Here is a 21,268-nt window from a genome sequence, read left to right on the forward strand (position 1 = left end):
CTCCGCCCCCCGGCCGGGCCCCGGCCCCATTCATAACTACAGGGCCCGCCGGCAGCGCCGGAGAGAGACGGGCACACGGCGGAGGAGGAGGAGGAGGAGAGGCGCAGAAAGTGAGAGCCTCGGCGCGCACTTCCAGGGGTGGGGAGGGGGAGGAGAAGCCATCCCGGGCACAGCAGCTACGCCCTCCTCCCGCTCAGGATAAAACACAGTCTGTGCAAAGAAAAAAAAAAAACCAACAGCCAACAACCTATATATATCTATATAACCTCAAAGCAATCTATATAGAGCTGCAGGACAGGAATGAGAGATCACAGACCAAGTGCACACGTCTGCGCGTAAAGATAGAGAAAGCCACAGAGCCGGGTTGAGCCAACGCCTGCAGCAGAAGGGAACGCAGCAACACCCCTGACAGTCCGAGAGAGCGGCGGCCAGACTCAGGCACATCTCTGGCGGTGCCACGGACTGACAGAGAGAGGCAGACAGACAGACAGAGTTCACTCTTCCGCTCTGGGCATTACTCGCATTCTTCTCCTCCTCTCGTATCGTGCGCGGTTTTAAACTTCGCCGCCGACCGGCTTTTCTGCGGGGACCTTCTGCGAGTCCTGGGGAAGTTTGTTTGGGTTTGGTTTGTTTTTTTTTTTTTTCTTCCATGAACTATTGTTGAAACAGCATTTTTGTTGCTGCGCGGGGGGGTGGGCGGCTGAGCGCAGAGGCAGCGCAGACCTCCCTGCCCCCACCGCCACCCAAAACTTTGCGCTCCGGGAGCCCGCGGGGGCTGCCCGCCGCTCCGGCTCCGCCGCCCAGCCCGCGCCGCCCCGCTCGCCTGCGGCTCGCAGTCCTCCTCCTCCTCGCCGGGCTTCGCCCCTTTGTGCTTCGTCGTCCTCCCCGGTTTTCATTTTTAATCGCTCTCCCTGGCGCGCCGCTGCCGCCTTCTTCCCGGCGGGGGTGGGGGGTCTGCGATTCGGCCGGTGCCCTCCGCAAAGCTGCAGCCACCGCTAAAGCATTGGATCCCTCAACGTACTGCGAGAGCCCGGTGTACAGCCCGGACCTGTGCCCCAACATGATCGCCGCGCAGGCCAAGCTGGTCTACCAGCTCAACAAATACTACACGGAGCGCTGCCAGGCCCGCAAGGCAGCCATCGCCAAGACCATCCGGGAGGTGTGCAAGGTGGTGTCGGACGTGCTGAAGGAGGTGGAGGTGCAGGAGCCGCGCTTCATCAGCTCCCTGAGCGAGATCGACGCCCGCTACGAGGGGCTGGAGGTGATCTCGCCCACCGAGTTCGAGGTGGTGCTCTACCTCAACCAGATGGGCGTCTTCAACTTCGTGGACGACGGCTCCCTGCCGGGATGCGCCGTGCTCAAGCTGAGCGACGGCCGCAAGCGCAGCATGTCCCTCTGGGTGGAGTTCATCACCGCCTCCGGCTACCTGTCCGCCCGCAAGATCCGCTCCCGCTTCCAGACGCTGGTGGCCCAGGCCGTGGACAAGTGCAGCTACCGGGACGTGGTGAAGATGATCGCGGACACCAGCGAGGTGAAGCTCCGCATCCGGGAGCGGTACGTGGTGCAGATCACGCCCGCCTTCAAGTGTACGGGGATCTGGCCCCGCAGCGCGGCGCAGTGGCCCATGCCCCACATCCCCTGGCCCGGCCCCAACCGGGTGGCGGAGGTGAAGGCGGAGGGCTTCAACCTGCTCTCCAAGGAGTGCTACTCGCTGACGGGCAAGCAGAGCTCGGCCGAGAGCGACGCCTGGGTGCTGCAGTTCGGCGAGGCCGAGAACCGCCTGCTGATGGGCGGCTGCAGGAACAAGTGCCTCTCGGTGCTGAAGACGCTCCGCGACCGGCACCTGGAGCTGCCCGGGCAGCCCCTCAACAACTACCACATGAAGACGCTGCTGCTGTACGAGTGCGAGAAGCACCCCCGGGAGACCGACTGGGACGAGGCGTGCCTGGGGGACCGGCTGAACGGCATCCTCCTGCAGCTCATCTCCTGCCTGCAGTGCCGGCGCTGCCCCCACTACTTCCTGCCCAACCTAGACCTCTTTCAGGGCAAACCCCACTCGGCCCTGGAAAGCGCTGCCAAACAGACCTGGAGGCTGGCCAGAGAGATCCTCACCAATCCCAAAAGCCTCGACAAGCTATAGGGCTAGCACCCCCCACCCCCCCACCCCCCCGCACAAAACTCGCCCTCCGTAAACAACAACAGCGCCTAAAAATTTCCTATTTAACGCAAACGACGACGGAAAGAGGCGGCGAAGGACCCCCCTCCCACCTGCAGCTCGGCGTTTAAAAACTTGCAGACGGTTTTCCCGGCATAAACTCTCACCGCCTTGCCCGGAACGAAGGGAAGAGCCTCTCCTCCCGTCCTCCCGTGTGAATTTGTAAAAAGTCACAAAAAGAGAAGCAATCGGACTTTTGCAACCTCAAAACGAAACCCGAAAGGTACATTTTTCCAATCCATGTATAGTCCTTTTCTTATTCTCTCTTGTTTGCCTGAATGTTGTCACCAAGTGAAAAATTATTTAACTATATGTACAAATCTCCCTTTTAAAAAAAGAAAGTTTTACTGACGTTAAATGTATTTCGGTGCCAAGGTCAGATTATGTGCCCCGCGACTGACTTGTTGCAAATAGTAATAAAAATATTACTTTAACTTTACGCTGGCTTTTCGTGAATGGTTCTTAAATTCAGGCAAGTCGATTCTTTCCGAGCCTCGGAAGGAAAATTTTTAAAAGAAACGGAAACAGGAGATGTAACCATAGCCTAAATGCAACATCCAGCCGAAGCCTTAGCTTGGCATATCCATTGACGTTTTCCGAATTTTCCTCTAGTTTCTATAAAAATAGTGCATCCGAGGAAAAAAAAAAAATCTTCTATATTCTGTAGTTCAGCATGTGACAACATCTGCGGTGTTTCTATGACTTTAAGCTTCCCCTCTAAATCTCGGGAATATATGGAGCGTCGCACAGCAGCTCGCCAGCATCTAGACAGAATTAGAGCATGCCATTTCCTACCCTACGGTCGTCACCTTTTTTTTTTTCCCCTTATAGTTTTCTTTCCTTTTTTTTTTTTTTTCCCCCGGTACATCTCAAGCGCTTGCATACTGTTTTAAAAATTCATGGCTATTCGCTTCCCAGAGCGAACGCGCTAGCCATTTGACTGTGACACGAGGGAAGTATAGATCTACCCTGAATAATTCACGCGCTTTAGAACAGCCGCTCGATACTTTTTTTAAACAAACATTTGTTTTCCCCGGATTTTTAAGTACAGAATAAAATCGCACCACGGCGTAGCCAGGGGAGCAGAGAAGCAGCCCGTGAGGAAACCGGCCGATCCCACAGCACCAGCCGGGCGCTCTCCGCCGACCCCCTCCCCGCCCGCGCTCCCGCTCCCCCGGCTGCGCTCGGAGCTCTCCCCGCTTCCTCCCGCGCTTCGGGCTGGAACCAGCTCGCTTTACGTTTCCTCAGGACGCCTCCGAAATAAGTCGCGGGGTTTTTATCGGGAACGCATTTCTAAGCTTTCGAAACGTTAGCTGCTCGAGCCGCCCGAAAGATTTCAAAGCCGGTTGGGAGCATTTCGAGCAAGTTTTCGTGTCCTTTCGGGGAGGGGGGGTTAAAAATGTAAGTTCTTGCCCCCAAGGGCTACTTCCGTTTCTTTGGGGACGGATCCGGAAAAGAAATAGCCATTGGGATCTGAGTTGCTTTTGTCTTTAAGTTAAAAACGAAATGACCAAGCCCGACAGCAGCCTGGGGAATGAACTTCCAAGCAAAGGCGCGGGGGGGGCGGCCCTGCCCAGCGGCAGGCGGCCGGCCCCGGCCCCGGCCCCGGCCGGAGAAGGCCGGGCTGCTTCACCGGGAGCCCCTTCCCAGCCCGGGCACCGAAGCCCGGCCGTGCTTCCCGAGCTCCCCGCTGGGCCCGGCTCACCTGGGGAAGCGGGGCGCGGCGGCGGGGCCGCCCGTCCCGGCGGGCAAGAGCCCGGCCCCCGACCTCACCGCTGCCATCTCTGCGGCAGGTTTCCCTTCGGGAACTTGGCACGGTATTTTCCTTCCAGTAGTTTAGACAAATACCCAAGGAACTTCCATGTATCAAACAGATAACTCGTTAATTATACAGGCCGCCGGAGCTACAGCGGATTAGGGTTTTGTTTTTTTTTTTTTTTCCAAGGGGCATTTTCTACAGCAGCCCCGGCCAGCGCTAGTGAGGTCGGGCAACTTCAGCAGAGGGTGGGGCAGGCGGCCGTTCACGCTCGAAAGCAACCCGCCTTGGGAGCTTGTTTGCTTTTTAAAATAAAAAGAGTCAGATGCGATTTTTAGCCGCCACACCCCCCCCCCCCAAGAGACATTACAAAAGGTCTTTTTTTTTTTTTAAAGACCTCCAGCTAAACTAGCATCGCAAGTAGAACCTAAGAGGTGTAGCCTGTATTTCATGTAGCCAACTCCTCCTTTCATAAGAACCCAAATAAAATCTCTCAGAGAATTAAAGATACAGTCAAATCAAACCAGAACGCCTGCCCGCAGTCACAAAAACAACCAGGACCAAATACTCAAAAACAGGGGAGAAGAAAGCAAGCGGAATATATGTTGTATGTCAATGTTCCCACAGAACAAGTAACAGGAATGGTAAGAATCAGTACCCGTACTCAAACGCCCTATGTGCTAAACACGGAAAACAAAACCACAGAATAATGCAGATCTGCAAGACTTTTCTCATGCTAATGCGATATAAAGCAGAACATTTTAGATGGAAAATGCAATACAGTAACATATCAAACTGTCTTTACATTTTATATTTATATCCTTTGTACCATTAAATGTTTAAAAAAACCCACTATGGAAGGAGTAAGCATATTGAAATTTCAAGAGCTTTCTCACACTTGAAATAATTCCAAAAACATTTCAAAATTACTGCAGGACCAAAAGAAAAGTTAAATCTCATTTATGTTATCACATAAAAATCACAATTCTAGTTAATCGTTTATATTAAATTCTAGTTCTAAAAATTTGAGAGCGTTGTTTTTCGAAATAAATTTATTACTTGATAGGATTTGATAATCCCAGCTTGCAGACCCACTGATGCCATTTTTAATACAGACAAGAGCAATTTACTCAAGAGGAACAAAGAACTGAACTGGCGCTTAACACACAAGGTATCCTCTACAGACAAGGAAAAAAACGCTGCTTCTTCCAGGGACTTTTTTCCCCTTCCCAAAAAAATTATTATTTTGTTTCATATTAAGCAGATATTTAAAAAACCAAAAGCCATCACTGTGCTTAAATTGGGATGCGAGAATATTTACCAACCATGTCATACTTTTGAAACGTTGCTGTAACAGTGTAGAAAACATTCAAGTGCAACCTTATTAAGCTCATCACACAATATACTGCCTTGGAAACGGGCATTTTACTGAAGATTACTAATTTTAAACAAAACGCTAGTCATCAAGTGACTCGGAGCAAATAAAAGTTTGTGGAAATTAGCATGTTGGTTCAGAAACGTATTTTAAGAGGGCAATTATGCTTTCTGGTTGGGCACAATAAATAATAACAGGCCCTGGAAAATCTGTTGTGGAATAATACGATACAGAAGCACTGAAAACGTCAGAGCGTAGGAAGTTAAGCGCTATCTTACACTGGCATTATATAAAAATAGGAAGGTAAACCAAAGCATTTGGGCTCAAAGCCTCGTCCAACTCTTCCAGTATTCACACAGGCCTGTGATTCGAGATGTCTTTATTTAAGATGCTTCGCTGGAGCTTTACTCGCAGCAAGCTAATTAACATTCAAGTAGGGTCAAACTGTGGGAAGGGGAGAAAAAGGAGAAGGAAAGGAGGTGTCACCTACGTGAAGTTCAGTAACGTATATGTTCAGTCACAAAGTTATTAAAGCAGGAACACCGTGGACCAACAGAGGTAAAGGAAGTCGAATGAAGAATTAAAGGTCTTGGGTAATTTGTCATCATCTCTCAGAGCTTAGGGTCAATGATCTCTTACCTTCGGGTCGATTTTCTTAAAACTGGGATCTTCTTCATCCACCTCAAAGTAGAGCTCAGAAAGAGTGATGGAAAGAGTGCCTTTCACTACTACGGAGGGTGCCACAAGCTGAGCTGGCGTGCTTAGGGCAACCGGACCTGCCAGAGAGTGAAAACACCAAAGATATTCAGAATAGGAGAGAGCACGAGTGCTAATTACTTGCTTTTCAAGCCTAGAACACTGAAATAAATAAAGCGAAGAGCATAGCTCTTCCTTAAAAAGCAAAACTCTTTTTATCCCGGGAAAGAACATATGTAATAGATTTACAGTGTCTCTCTGCTGCCGAACACTGAAGCAGCTACAATTGCAAAGTGACGCACACATTATACGTGCCAGAGCTGGCTTTAGCATGGCAGTATATAGTTTTTCCTCAGACACGTTTTCTTTTCAAGAAACTTTGGGAGTCGCATACCTTTTGTTGTATGCAATACAGACAGTACGCACACAAACACTTGAAATCTCACTGTCAGATGTGTTCTTTAGGTACTGGAAAGTTTCGATAGCTTTCCACGAAAGATGAACATAGCAGTCAAGGCTCAAAGTTGTTCAACTGTAAAGTGTTCCCTCATGGATGCTAGAAATCTATTGTTGAGGTTATACAATGTTATAGAGCCTAAAGTGAAATGTTTTAAGGATGCTTTTGATTCCACGTTAAATATCGTTCAAGGATTCTATACAGTGTTAGTGTAGCTCGGGGACTGTGGGAGTAAACAGCTGGAGGGTTGGTTTCCAACTGAATGAATTTTTATTGGAATAATCACATCTCCACAGGGCTTATCACAGGGACAAATCAGACTACTACTGAAAACAATAGGTTCAGCATAGATCTGGCAATGCAGAACCTATTATATAAACTAACGCACACAGAAAGAAAACAGGTTAGGTTTGTCATCCAGCTGATTAAGAGGTAAGGAAATGACGTTACTTGGCTGTAGCATTAGCTGACTTTTGTAAACCGGTGGAAGGTATGAAAGCGACACAGACAATTTTGTTTTAATAAAGCATCTATAAATGAGGTACACACGTTCAGGTAATCAACGTGAGAATAAGTGACAAAAAATTCAGATGAATTGTCATTTCCATCGATTGTTAGGAGGGTGATGGTCCTTAATCTCGCATCAATCTCAATGTGTGCCACTAGGACAAAAGAAGAGATGCTCTGCGGAGATCAGAGCAGCTTTGCCCTCTATTCCCAACGTACAAATACATTGTGTCTGCAGATGGGCATGAGATAGCTGCGGAACTGCCATGATTTCCCAAAGCTCACCCCCACAAATGGATGAAATAAGCAGCTATGTGTTCTTTTGCTGTCTCCCTTTGCCCTCTGTACATTAGCATGTAATCCAGAGGAGAAATAACATTTTTTCAATCACTCGCAGACATTCAATTACAGGGCAAGCAGACAGCTGCAGAAGCTGGGGCAGTCCGGGTCCTGTGGAAGACCCCTGACAATTTCCACTTCATTTCTAACCCACACCACTTTATTAGTGAGGATTACTTCTTAATCCTATTGCCATTGTCAAGATTATATAATTAAACTCCCCTTTCACCTCTATTACAGTATGAATGTATTACTCGAACCAATGAATGAATAATAAACGAGAAGGGAACACCGAGAAGGCTGTTGAGGAGGAAGCTCGTGGTAGAAAGGGAAAAAAGGACGCACATACAGAAAATGCCATCGCATTACTCTCCCGTTACTTTATTCTACTTCACTCTTCCTACGCAGGTTTTCTTTTTTCATTATGCTGCATTTTTAACTTTGCTTTTAAGAAAAAAATAAAGAGAGTGGAATCCAGTTCAGGGATAAGCAAACTGCCAATAAATAATCACTACCAGTGATCTCACTGAATTATCATATGTACGATACGTATCAACGTAAGATTATACTACTAGCTTCTCAGGGAACCAGACTTACCCAAGAAATGACATTTTTCTCTAAAGTAAATGTACATGGGATACCAGCTGAGAAAGCAGAAGAACACAGAGAAGTTTGCATTTTCCTTGTAAACCCCACGTTCCTCAAATAACCATGGAGGCCCTTTATAACTCCCAGTCTCTGAACCGAGGAGGTTACTCTGTTTTTACATTTTGAACTGTACAGAAATGGACCCACTCCGCTCAGATTGCAGCATCAGCAAAGGCTGCATATGACTGAGTAAAATTAATTACATGCAAAGATCTGAAGTACTATTTCTTCTTCAGAAAAAAAAGTGAAGTCTCATGAGACTACAATCTGTGGAGAAAGGACTTCAATGGGGGCATGACGGAGGGTTTAAAGGATTTAAAGCCAGTGGGTGTACAGATCCTTGAAACACAAGTAAATAACCAATACGCACAATTTATAAACCCTGGAAAAAAATAAAGCTCTCCAAAGCCTTTAATTACAGACAACTGGCCTAACTGTCCACTAGGTCTAATGACTCGAGGAGCAGAACGAGGTCAAAAACAAAGAAAGGAAGCCCTTTTTCAAGGTAGAGTGACTTTCTCTAAGGAAGGTTTCCTAGAATACAGACATCTACTGCGGAAGTGAGAAGGTTATAAAAGCCAGAGAAGGAAAATGCACAACTCCCCTCAAGTAAACCCTCAGCATCTGAGGTGCACAGAAAATGATCTTACTGACCCAGTTATGGGAAGGAACAATTTATCAGTGTGTATCCCAAAACGTGATTCAGTGCAGACCAGGGGAGATCAGAACTTAAATAGTAAAGAAACTGAGGAGAAAATCAGCTGAAATTACCCGTTAAGTTCTCCACTTCTCTCTCCTCCATGAATGACATGATATCGTCGTCGCCTTCCAAGAGAATCTCACTGTCTGAGTTCTGATTTCCTAAAACTTGACTCTTGATGGACTGCTTTCCTTTAACAAGTATATCCTCATCAGGAGCTGAAATGAAAGGAGAGACACATTGCTGTCTGTCATGTCTCAGAGGCAACAGTGACAAAGCAGTGTAATTTTTTTTTTTTTTTTTAAATGAAAGCTGAGGAAGAAAACTGTTTAGGACTAGCTGTGGGAAGTACCTGTCTTAATCCTCTCATGTTAGGACACATCTAGTTTTAATCCTGTTAAGCCCGCTCAAAATTATCCAGGGCTCTCTGCAGCGTTTAACTCTGCTTCAAGTGTTTATGGCAGAGGGGGAGAGGCTACAACGGACTCTCTTCCCCCGCAGCCCTCCTTCGGGAGCCGAGCTCTCCTGCCGGCAGCAGGTCCCGAGTGCCTCCCAAACGCGGCCTTCCAGCACCGGCCTGCCCCGGCAGCAGCAGGCAGAGACCCGTTCTCCGCCAGGCCGGGGACCCCCGCCGCGACGAGACCGAGCACGCCCCGGCGGGCCAGCGGCGGCAGGATGGAGCCCGGCGGGCCAGGAGCCGCCCGGGGGCCGCTCTCGCCCCGCCGCGACGCAACAGGCCGAGGGCGGCCGGCCTCGGCCCGGCGAACCCGCAGCAGCTGGGGAAGCGGGGCCGGAGAGGCAGGCGGGGAGAGAGCCGGCCCGCGGGGCTCGCCGGCGCGGCGGCACAAGGGAGGTTCCCTGCGCCCGGCCACGGTCCCGCTCCGCCCGGGGCGGCAGGCAGGGGCTTCCGCGGCGCAGGGCGAGATGAGGAGGGGGGGAGCAAGCCCCTGGGGGCGGGCAAGGCGAAGGGGCGGCCTCCCGCACGGCCGGAGCTGCAGCCCCGGCTCCCCGCCGCTGCCGTTAGCGACGCGGCCAGCCGGGAAGGGTCGGCGGGTCTCCTGAGGTAAAAAGGCGCGCAGCCCGCCTCACCGGCCCGGGCCGTGAGGGGGGGGGCGGGAAAATCAGCCCCAGCCCCGGGGCTGGAGGCAGCGACAAGCGTGCACCTGCTCGCAAGAGGCAGAAGGACGCGGCACCCCGCCCTGGCCCGGGACGTTTCTACGCTCACGTCCGAATTGTCGGCACGGAAGAGAAGTAAAGAAAAAGCTCGTTTTACCTCACGTTTCGCGCGGCACACGGTAAGCGGGCAGGCAACCGCGCCACTGCCCTGCCCCAGCAGTGCGCCCGCGGAGGCCGGCGTTACCTGGCGCGGCCCCTCCGCTCGCCGCGGCACTGCCAGGCGGCAACCTCTCCTGTTTAAACGACAAGCTTAAAGCAGCAGCCGGGGAAAAAAAAAAAAAAAAAAGAAAAAAAAAAGAAAAAAAGAGGCGCGATGGCTCGCTCTACGCCTAAGTTACCACTTGCTGTGGTAAAAAGCCCCGAAACAGCGGTGTATGTGGTGTTTGGGGTTTTTTTAGAGTTGAAAATACAAATAATTCTTAAAAAAATTAGGTCGAGATGCCCATGGCAGAGCCGTGTTTGAAAAACAGTCACCAAACACATCAGGACCAACTAACTTCAACATGCTGCTCACCGCTTTCTCCGACTGCTGCCATGCTCGATTTGAAAGTTCCACTGGCTGGCTTTAAAAATAGGTTAATCTGCAAACATTTACGGAAGGCGGCAGTTCCCCAGTGGCAATGTATAAAGTTTAAATTGTTTAAGTAAATACATGCACATCAGTTGCAAATAATAAACTTTTCAATTAAGTGAAAACTAAAAGAAGAAACCCAAACAAACAAAAAAAAAAAACCCAACCCAACCCCAAACCGCCAAATACCCTGGTTTTGGTTTAGGCCTTGAGCTTAAAGAAAACCCAAACAACAAAAAGAAATAAAAACCCAAAACAAAACCAAAACCACGAAGAAAAGGAAGTTTAACTTGCCATACAAAATAAAATGCAATTTATGCATGATCCCTTCTCCCCAACCGATAACTGCCACTTGTAAGCAAGCCTTTAAAAATAAATTATTGTAAAGCTTTAACTGCATTGTACAAACACAAATTTTACTTTCTTCTAAAATGCATGCATGTAAATAATGATAACTCCGATTCTGGAGTTGTTCAACGTGAGCTGAAAACCTTCTTGTCACGGAAAATATGCAGCTGATATTTAGAAAGGTTTTCCTGTAATTAACTCCCCCTTGAGGATTTTAAGTTAGCAGCAGTAAAATTACCAACAGTATACTAATATACACCACATGCACTGTTACTCAGTGGCCTACCAGCATTCTCTTGAAGATCAAAAAAAGTAAAACAGAACAAAACCATCCCAGGGATAAAGTCAAAGATATGTATTTTTATTTTTTTTTTAATACAGGCAGACTATATTTGTTGTTTCAAAAACCCCATCTGCACTGTACATACCTGCCGCTTTTGTTTCCTTTACTACAATCTCCTTGTGTTACACTGAAGGTGCTATTTCAAACTAGCCTTCTACCTATTGCCACGTGAGGTTGAATTGAGAGCCAAGATCATACTTAGCACAACTTGTCCAAAATACTAGTATGTCCTTCCGTCCTTCTTTTCACCCACCATTAAGAAACAATGAAATGAGCACGGCAACTTCCAAGCCAGCCAAAGATGACTCGGTAACAGAAATAGACACCACCTGCCTCATCTTCCTCACTTATTCAGATTTTAATTTTCCCCAACTAATGATATTATACCGATTCAAAAACATACATCTTACGCCTTTTTCAGCAATAGATTTTAGACCACCAGTTATTTTAGTCCATTTTTGTAAATTTTTTTCATCTCTTTACATAGGACGTTAGCTACCCACATTTCCTGACGTGCGTGAAACATGTATGCGCAGAGGCGCAGAAGGTGCAGAGCCTGACTCCACATCCGCAGACACTAGCTCCTGGAAGGCGGTAAGACATCACACTCTGAACCAGAATCTGCTTTTTGTGTACCGACTTGAATAAAGCGCTACACCTGCAACCAACACGCACACACACGCTCGCAGGAGTATCTGTGTAGAACTGAATGTATTCCACATGGATTCACCTATTTTCTGTAGATAAATGCACCTACGTGGGTAGGCCATGGTCTAGTTCCCTTTCTGTATTTACTGATTAGATACAGATATGACGGAGCATGACGTCGTGTGACATACTCTGTTCCCACGTAAGCACATAGGTCCGTTACACTGGATTTCACATTTCAGGTCCCAAACCCTGCTCTGTCTGCTAACCCAGCCGCTCTCTGCCAGGCCTGCCTATTCCTGGCGTGACTGGAGCCTCTGGCTCCAACCCTGCAGATGGAAGCATGCATTCACGTACACCTTTTCAAGATCAAGACCTCAAGGCACCTCAAGGCAACGATTCATTAGCGTAATTCCACGCAATGCCTCCCGAACGGCTCTGTAAGACCCAGTTTCTTCAAGCAGCTTTTTGCAAACAGATCTGTGGTTCTGCAGAGAGTCTTACTTATTCCAGTTAAATCTCTGGAACACTCGGGTGTAAAAATAATAGTTTTGCTTACGTTCCCAAACAAGCTTGAGGCGTTCATAGAATGACAGATTATTTCAAATTGTTTGTCTACAACTTAACCTTACAGGCAAAATACGATTTTTAAAAGCCATTTTAAAGATAAAGTATCGGAAAGCATAATACAGAAGATACTTACTATTACTTTGTTGTTGTTTTAATGTCTGGTAAATATATCAGGAAAAGCAATTCAGGGAAAAGATGCATTAAAACCCCCTTACTATCTATTTTTTAAAAAAGGGCTCCCAGAAGCCTCCCTCTAGTCTTCCTATTTGTTTAAAAAGATAACAATAGAAAAAACAACCACTTCCACATCAGATTTTTTAAAATACTCTTTTTAAGACTCCTTTTTCATCCCTTGAGTTGAGGCCAAGAAAAGTGACCAGGCGATGGCAATACAGTAGGTGATCAGCTGCTAGTCCCTGGCAGTCGCAAAGCTCCGGGCTCCGCAGATTGCCGTGACGGAAATGCTACAGCCTGTTTTAATCCCCCTCTCCTCAGGTTTTTAAGAAAGGTCAATAAAACCCAACAAATCACTTGTTAAAAAGCTCGATAAGGCATCTTCTAGCAGCTAAAGATTCTCTCACAAAAGATTGTATTGGGGGTCAATCCAAAAATACCCACAGGTTTAAAGTACACATTTTTTGCACTTCCACACCTATAGAAGTATTTTGGTTTCATTTGGGTGAAAGGGAGAACAGAAAAGAGTTAACTCTTTGCATCCCAAACATCTTCTACCAAACCACCTTCACCTCGCTCTCCTTCCCCCACAACACACTACTAGACTGACTTTTATAAATAGCCATTTTGGAAGGATTTCTTCCCCCCCTCTTTGAAAAATTACCTAAAGCCTTTTTTTCCCAAGCAAGTTAATGTGAACTTGGGAATGGCAATTAAATTGTCAGAATTAAAAAATTTGTTTTTAACTAGAAGGTAGCCAGAAGTATAGTCATGGGGCTGGTATTGATTGTCTGAACAGAGAACATTAGTCTTCAGGTATTTATTCTGCCACCTCTGCACCAGAGGTTCTCCTTCAAATCAAATCAATCCCTGGAAAAGATTGGTTCTTGCTACTAAGACACATAACTGGGCTGCAACAGAGCTGATTGTTGTTGTTGTTGTTCTCGCTAGGTTTTACTGAACGACATCTAGGCTTCCGATTGTTTCTGAGTAATTTTCACGGTTGCAAATTGTGATCTTTCCTAGACTGTGAGCTCTCTGGGGTGGAGAACACATCTGGTTTTATTTGAAAGACACCAAGCAGTTGATAATGTGTATCTACTAATGAAAAGGGTGCTGAAATCCATGCTTTCAAGCATGGTTACTCCAACAGTACTTTCCCATTATTCATGCATTATTTTCCCCTCTCTCCCTTTTGGCAAAATCCCTTATGCCCAATTTCAGGTTTTGGTTTTGCTGGTTTGTTTTGAGGAATGCTTAAATAGGCAGTAGGGAACCTTTTACTCATTACTTAAAAATGCTTTTGCTTCAGAGACATCTGAAATTAATCAAAATAGAATAATTCATGATAAATTATTGATAAGAAATCATAAAATACCAGGGCAAATATTCTGTGAATTCTAAGGATATCTACATCATGAAAACAGGGCCTGAAAGTCTGGTTCCAAAAATCTGAAAAGAATTGGATTTTCTCACCTGAAACTGGTTAATATTAAAAGTTTATAAATACAATTCAGAAAGAAATAGATCGTGACCACTCCAGTTGACCTGACAACTGTACCTTCCGAGACGTAAAGAGGAAAAAAAAAAAAAAACAACCAAAAAAACCCAAGAACACCACACCAAAAAACCCAACCCCAAAACAAAACCATAAAAAACCCAACAACTTTTGTATTCCTATACATTATCTATAGTTTCCAGCTGAACTTGAATCTGTACTTTGGTCATCCACCTTGCCAGTGGAAGATCCTGGAACAAGACAGTTGCGTACATATGCACATTCAGTTAGGCAGAGAGTAATTATCTATATTTTCAGAAATTACATTAAATAATGACTTAAGGTAAACTGGAATATTCACTGTCTAGATGAAGAAGCCGAATGGCAACAGATAACAAAGGCAGTATGCAATTAAATTCTGAATAAAACAACATCAAGCAATTAAATATAATAGAAGCCTGTTAAGGATGTCAAATTCTGAACAGAAAGGCAGCCCTTGAAATATAGCACAGATTAGTGAAAATATCACATTACTATGAAAGATGAGTAATTGTATTAGCGTGTGTTTACTTACGGAAGAATTAGTTACACAAATATAGATAGGAACTCTAAATATTTTGCAGTAAAAATAAAGATATTTTTCAGTATTTTGATAAACCATATAAGGACTAAATACGAAAATAGGAGTAAAATACATAAAATGGGACAAGATCTATTTAATTTAAAGTAAACATAATACCCAAGGGGGGCAGTTGTTGTTTACCCATGCAGTATTAAACAGAAAGAAACCTTGTGCCCTCCAAAGTCCATGGTGTAGAAACAACACACAGTATTAAGAACAACAAGCCCCAAAGCAAAAAAGTGGGTTAATTAATTCTACATCTTGTTCCTCTTTCTATAGTCGAAGATGTAGGGCTCTACGAACATTGCTTTCAGATCACTTTATTGACTAGCCTCTGTACGGTCATTTATTTTAGAGGACTGATGTCACATTTGGCATTATATCAGCTGACATATTGTAGACATTTTCTTCCAGAAATGGCTCTTTAAGGCTGAGTGCAAGAGGTTAAGATGCCTGATGGAAACTAACTTTACGACAGTGATGTTATTCTATATTCATACCACAGCCTTCATAATTTTAAATTAGCATAAAGTTTATGCCTCCACATATAATATGTGTGTGCATGTATGCATAGATGCGTGCAACAATTCACAGACTAAAAAAGAAAAAAAAAGACCTAAATTTAAATTACTCTATTCCACAGCGTGTTCCTTCAAGGTGAAGGGTACTCAGCTTTAATTATAAGCAAATTACTTCTAGATATAAGAAAGATTTTTCTACCTTATCAACATATCTTCATTAGATCGCGAAGACATAAAATTCTGGACGAAACTCCAAAGTTCACTAGCTTTGGGTGGTTTGTTTGGTTGTTTATTATAGAATTATCAAACTGATTATTGTATTTGTTTTGCAAATACATTCCTCTAGAACAGATGTAGCAGCATGTAGCTGAGTGACCCCGAAAATAAAAAGGGGGTGGGAAAAGCTGTTAAAAAAATGCAATCTCCTATTTTAAAATCACCAGGTAGAAATCATCATTTGCTGCTTGAACAATACTTTATGCTGCAGCATTTGTTACTATTTCTTCCATCTCAAATTCTTGCAGAAGAACTTGAGGGCTTAAACAGAAGCAAAGGTCTGAATACAGTTTAAGCTTTAGACGAGTTATTTTTCTTTTAATGTATGTGTAATGATAGGCAGATATGTGCTAAGGCTAACTGAAATAATTGCTGTGGATTTCTGAACAGAAAAGATCTTCTGAAGTTACTAAAGCCTAAATAGGTAATTTACCGCACGAAAGCATGTCCAGGGATTAATGGCAAAATTGCATCCGCTTTTCTTCTGCTTAGTGAGAATTATATTTGTAATCATCGTATGCAAAGTACGCACGATGTGCCAGCTCAACTAAGATGTAACGAAGAGGCTTAACAAATACCAACATTGCTTATACGAAGTACCGGTCAGTTTATCTCTGTATCGAACGTGTCTGAAATGCAGTGACAAAAGCCTTTGGCATTCGGGACAATTTTCTAGCATCTTATAGGAACGAAGGTCTGGTCTTTACTGCCACGTACTGTAACCTGCTGCTATTGGCAAGAAGGAGATTTTACACTGACCATGTTCTCCGGCTGCTTTTAGTGTCGCTTCAGGATGTGTCGATCCAAGGGGGTTACGCACAAATCGTCGCCGGCGCCGCAAGTCATCTTCCCAGTAGTCAAGGCGCCAGAACTCACGAGGACGACTACAATGAAACAGAGGAGCCACATATGTTAGCAATTATCAAACAGCATGGTAGCGCTGGATTTCTGCATAAAGCTCTCCTTGTTTGCGCTGCTTTTGCCTTTTTTTTTTTTTAACCTCCCCCCTTTCTGCAATCTTTTACTTAGGTATGTCCTTGAAAATAACAATATCACCTTCCAGTCTACGGAACTCCTTTCCCTTTTTTCTTGGAAGGTGAAATGAGCACTAAATACATCATTTTGAAATGAATTGCTGACAGTGTGATCAGTTTCCCCACACTCTAGTGGCATGTGCTCCGATTTCAGCCTCATTTCAGCCTCAGCAGGGCACCTTTCTCAGTGACTGCATTTATAAACCAGAATAGGGAAAAGGCTATTATAAATATGGTATAGCATTACCTATATTAATCAAAGTCTGTCCCCCTTCATTTTTCTTCCTAATTTGTGCCTTTTTGCACAAGGTCAGTAAATCATACCATGAATTCTTGGTCCAGAAAGTGTTAACTTTAATGAATACCTCAGTTACATGGTTATGTATGTGATAATAAAATATTACTCTGTTTAGATGTGCAGGAATTTAATTAAAATAATCTCTTAAAATATTCATTACATTTAGCCCCTGAGGCTTAGAACAACACAAGAAAATGCATTTCTTTTCCATTTGCTGTTTTTAAATAAACCATTCCGGGAGAGTGAAACAGCAATCTATTTTTGAGCAAATCAGATTGGATTTCTGGTTTATGTAGTTGTGTTTTTACATTTAATTAAAAACTACATGTTATGATGTGTAATAATTGCTATATTGAAGGCACACTTTTAAAAAATTACACCTAGAAAAGGTTATATCAAATTCATTATTTTCCACTGTATGCTCCAAATATACGTAGATCTTTTTAATATGGTCATATATAAGTGCCAGTTACTATCTTGTTAGACGATCGTGAACGATTGCCACTGTAAAACAGTATTTTAGCCCAGAGAATGTAAGAAAACTACCAATTTCGGGTAGAGCAAATAAACAAACAGAAAATGCCTGAAGCATAGAATAGCCACCATAGCCTGAAAATCCGCGTGCCCGAATTAAAACCCACTGATTTTGTTTGTTAACATAGCTAGTATTAAAACAACAGATGAAAAGGCATATATATTCCATTTCTGGTCCAGGGGCTAATAGAAAGTGTACCTGTCAACACTGACAAATGAATAGCCACAACTAATTCAGAGATCACAATGTTAAAAACACTTGGTATCTACATTCTTAGTTTTGAGGTCTAAAGGCAGAAAGGAGTTTTATTTAAGGTAAATCGAGGTTTCAAACAAACATGGTAACAAAAACTAGAATAATTTGCATAACCCTACTCTCAAACACAATTTGTAGACATTAAAAACTGCGACTGAAAATAATCTTGTAAAAACGGAGAGTGTCTTTGCATCTACCTTCATTAAAATTCTATGCCTTTTTCTAATACCAAAGAAAAGGCAGTGCTATTCTTCATCTTCCTGATTTCTTACTTTCAGAAAAATACTGAAGTATCGGAACCGAGCACCCCAATATCTTATTTTCACACTTCGTGTGTGTTACAGTCACGCAAAAACGTGAATGCTTTGTTTATAAAATCCAATTATTTTGGAATAATTAACCAAACAAAAATTATAAACCATGGGAAGATACGGGTTTATTCAAAGGTCGATTAAGAACTTAAAATTCTCCATTAGTGATTATAGGAAAAAGGCAGAACACAGCTGGCTATGTGCATGCCTTTGATAGTCGTAGAGCATGGATAGGCACTTCATCATTCTGCCTTCCTACATTTATCTGTTAAAATTATTATCAAATATCAGCCAGGATGCAGTCGTGAATCACAGACTGCTCCTCGTCTTCAGGGGAATGATACAATGAGGGTCTATTCATCAGTATGGCAATCGGCACAAGTAATTAGTTCCCTAGACTGAGATCTCCTACAAAGCTTATTTCAGTCAGCACCACAAACATATGACAATGAAAAGCTAATGGAAGCCGCTAAAATTTGTTAACCTCTTCTGCCATCAATCCTTCCGGTATTCTGTGCTACAGTATTATGCAAAGATGGTAAATTATTAATTTGTCATTCATCTATCTTTCTACAGTTTTGACAGAATTAAGCGATGCCATTCTCCTGGATAACAATTACAATTACACTACATTACAAAACTATGCTAAAATTATTAGAAAAATACATAACAGTGATCTGGCACGAAGTATTATCCTGAAACATAATATATCTTTAATCCCCTACTTTTATTTTCAGTTCTGCATACGAAATTTGCACAGGATTCCATCTCCTTCACCAGTGTGCTGATTATTCACAAACAACAACATATCAACTATTAGACTGGGTATCTGGGTATTTATAACTATTGGCAACCACTGTATTATGAGGTTAAAAAAATCTACTCTCTACACATAGAAAAATACCCAACAAAAACCTGCACAGCCAAAAATTAACACCTATGTTGTCTAATTCTTACAAGTGAGCCATTTTTGAGAGCAGCTCCTGGGACAAATGCATATTAGCACCAATATACGCCCCTATACTATATAGCTACTCTAGAACAACTAGCTTCCTAGTAAGCTGGATGAACCACTGCAGTCCCGTCCCCAAAAGGCAACGCTGTACCACGCAGACTCGGTACCTCTACAGCCGGGGCAGACAGACGTAATAAATATTGCTCTGATTCGGGCAGGATCGACTGCTAAAGGACCGAAGGATTATGAAGCAAAGGGCCAAGCAAGCAGATTTTGGGAACAGCATTGTGCCATCGACTAGGGCAGACATTTGACAACAGAAGTTCCGGCCCTGCGGTAAAGGCTGCCATATGGACTAAGGGTGCTATATGGACTGGATCAATGAACATAAGTACTCAATTAGTGTAAGTGCAAGAGCAACATTTCTCAGGGGATTGGGGATTTATGAATTATAAATCATATGATTTGCATGGATTTGTCAGGGCCCCCTCTAACATGATACACAGTAATTAGTGGTTCCTTGGTAACAATATTGACTGAATAGAAACAAAGCTTCGATATTAAATGTTTTATTCAAATAGCATAACCATTATATTACTTGATTTCTCAAACAGTTCCCCAAATTACCAGGCTATGTACTCAGAACTGAGATAAAACCTTCCTCTCAGTTCCCATGTAACTAACTAGATTGATACAATTGTACCGAGATGAGGAGAAATTCAGAATGACCAATATAACCTGTATTCTCAGGTCTTTGAGTGTGTCACGTAAAAGAGAACATCATTTCACGGTGGTCAATGGGAAGTTTCCTACCAATTTCAAAGATTAACACAACTGGAAAGAAAACACACCAACCGGTGTACTAGTTTTATTATGGTGTTATAAGCAAAGGAATTTTAGGTGTGGGAATTACCTACTGGTCCTCACAGCCTATAGGAGATTTAAATTGAATCTAAGCAGTACAACCAGAGAACGACGAGAGGATCATGCAACTGATGAAGAATTACTTCTTGTAATGCCTTATCCATTGTGTATTTCAAGATATTCTGCTACCTCTCTGACCACAGAAAAGAAGCAGTCAGCACACTAGTGTGGATAGAAAAGGGACTCTGCAAGATGGGGAAGAGGAATGAAAATGTAAATCTACAAAAGCAATAGTTTGAGAGGTCCGAGGGCTGTACTTGGGCCACCAGTTAATTGAGAATGGATTTTGGCATACCACAGAAGCATCCAGTCGGATCCTTAGATTAGTGAAGTACTAAATAATCACAGCACAGAAAAGAGAAACAAAGAAAAGGAAAGAAAGGCAAAAGCAGCACAGCATTACAGAAATCATCTGCAGAGACAGAGGATGACTAGAGCTGTAAATGACCTCTTCTATCTAGACGGCTATCTAGCCTTAAAGGCAAGAAAACCCACTCACATGAAAGACAATTGCAACAAACTTAAAAGCAGATGGAAACTGGAGTGTGTACGCCCTTGAAAAAATGTGTTGCTATGAAGACTCAGACCAGCACAGTCTGCTGTGATAGCCTTTGCACAGTCTACTACCTAAAGAAAAACAGTTCCTGCTCTGCTGTATGTCCATTATGTTCATTAAGCACAGATACGAAACATTAGTCAACGTGAATTTTGTACTGCTAGAAATGATTGCATTGACACGTCTGGAAGCCAAGGCTCTTCCCAGGCCGTAGAACGAGAACACAGGTGCTGATCATGACGTAAGCATAATACTTTGTTCACATGCCCTAAACCTATGGGAAGATACCAAGATAAATTTCCAGATGACACACTCCTCGTTGGAACTCTAGCTGTAGAGTTAAGCAGGTAAGTTACTCTCCAAACCTAATCACTCCTTGGTCTCTCCACTAAGACCATCACAGCAAGGCAATCAGTGGTGGCAATTTCTAAAGGTGTAAATGCTCGAACACAGAGACCCAGGCTAAATCTGAAAAAAAAAAAAAAAAATCTGAAACCCAGTTTCACAGACAACCAAACACAGAGCAGCAACACCACTTATTCATCAGTAACAGCAGTATAGATTTGAAAGGACACCTGGAAGAAAGCGGCTCTGCAATTTCTCCGTCACTGACCGCAAGCCTATCACAGCTTCTGGTTTTAATTTATTCAGCACTTTGGTTGCAATGGCTCATCAAATGCACAATACCAGGTGCTACTTCTAAATTACACAAAAGAGCAATCATTGAACACAAATAGCGATGCCAAATTTTTAAGAAAAAATAAGCTGGATTATTTTAATGCTGTTCAGGAACATTTCTTTCTCTATATCTAGGTAACTTTTGCTTCCATGTAAACTTCAAGAATTCAAGCCAGACATCTGCTGCAAGATACACAAACATTTTTCTCAAAAAAAAAGAAGCAATAAGCATTCGCATTTGATTGTCAAACCACAGATAAAAGTGCTGAAGTTCAAGAAAGT

The 21,268-nt window shown here is 43.8% G+C and overlaps 2 protein-coding genes across 2 annotated transcripts in view; one reads left to right on the forward strand and one right to left on the reverse strand.

Annotated features, from left to right (window-relative positions):
- Positions 1-21,268, reverse strand: part of LRBA (LPS responsive beige-like anchor protein) — a 426,037-nt gene that overhangs the window by 190,471 nt on the left and 214,298 nt on the right. The window contains exons 41-43 of the mRNA XM_059826740.1: positions 16,200-16,324; positions 8,765-8,911; positions 5,986-6,122 (exon numbers count right to left, since the gene is read on the reverse strand). Coding sequence (XP_059682723.1) covers positions 5,986-6,122; positions 8,765-8,911; positions 16,200-16,324 — 409 coding nt within the window. The remainder of the gene's footprint in view (positions 1-5,985; positions 6,123-8,764; positions 8,912-16,199; positions 16,325-21,268) is intronic.
- MAB21L2 (mab-21 like 2) lies at positions 1,061-2,140 on the forward strand. Its single transcript, XM_059826948.1, has one exon. The coding sequence runs from the start codon at positions 1,061-1,063 to the stop codon at positions 2,138-2,140; it is 1,080 nt and encodes a 359-aa protein (XP_059682931.1).

This window comes from Gavia stellata, chromosome 19 (genome assembly GCF_030936135.1).
Source record: "Gavia stellata isolate bGavSte3 chromosome 19, bGavSte3.hap2, whole genome shotgun sequence".
Taxonomy (NCBI): domain Eukaryota; kingdom Metazoa; phylum Chordata; class Aves; order Gaviiformes; family Gaviidae; genus Gavia; species Gavia stellata.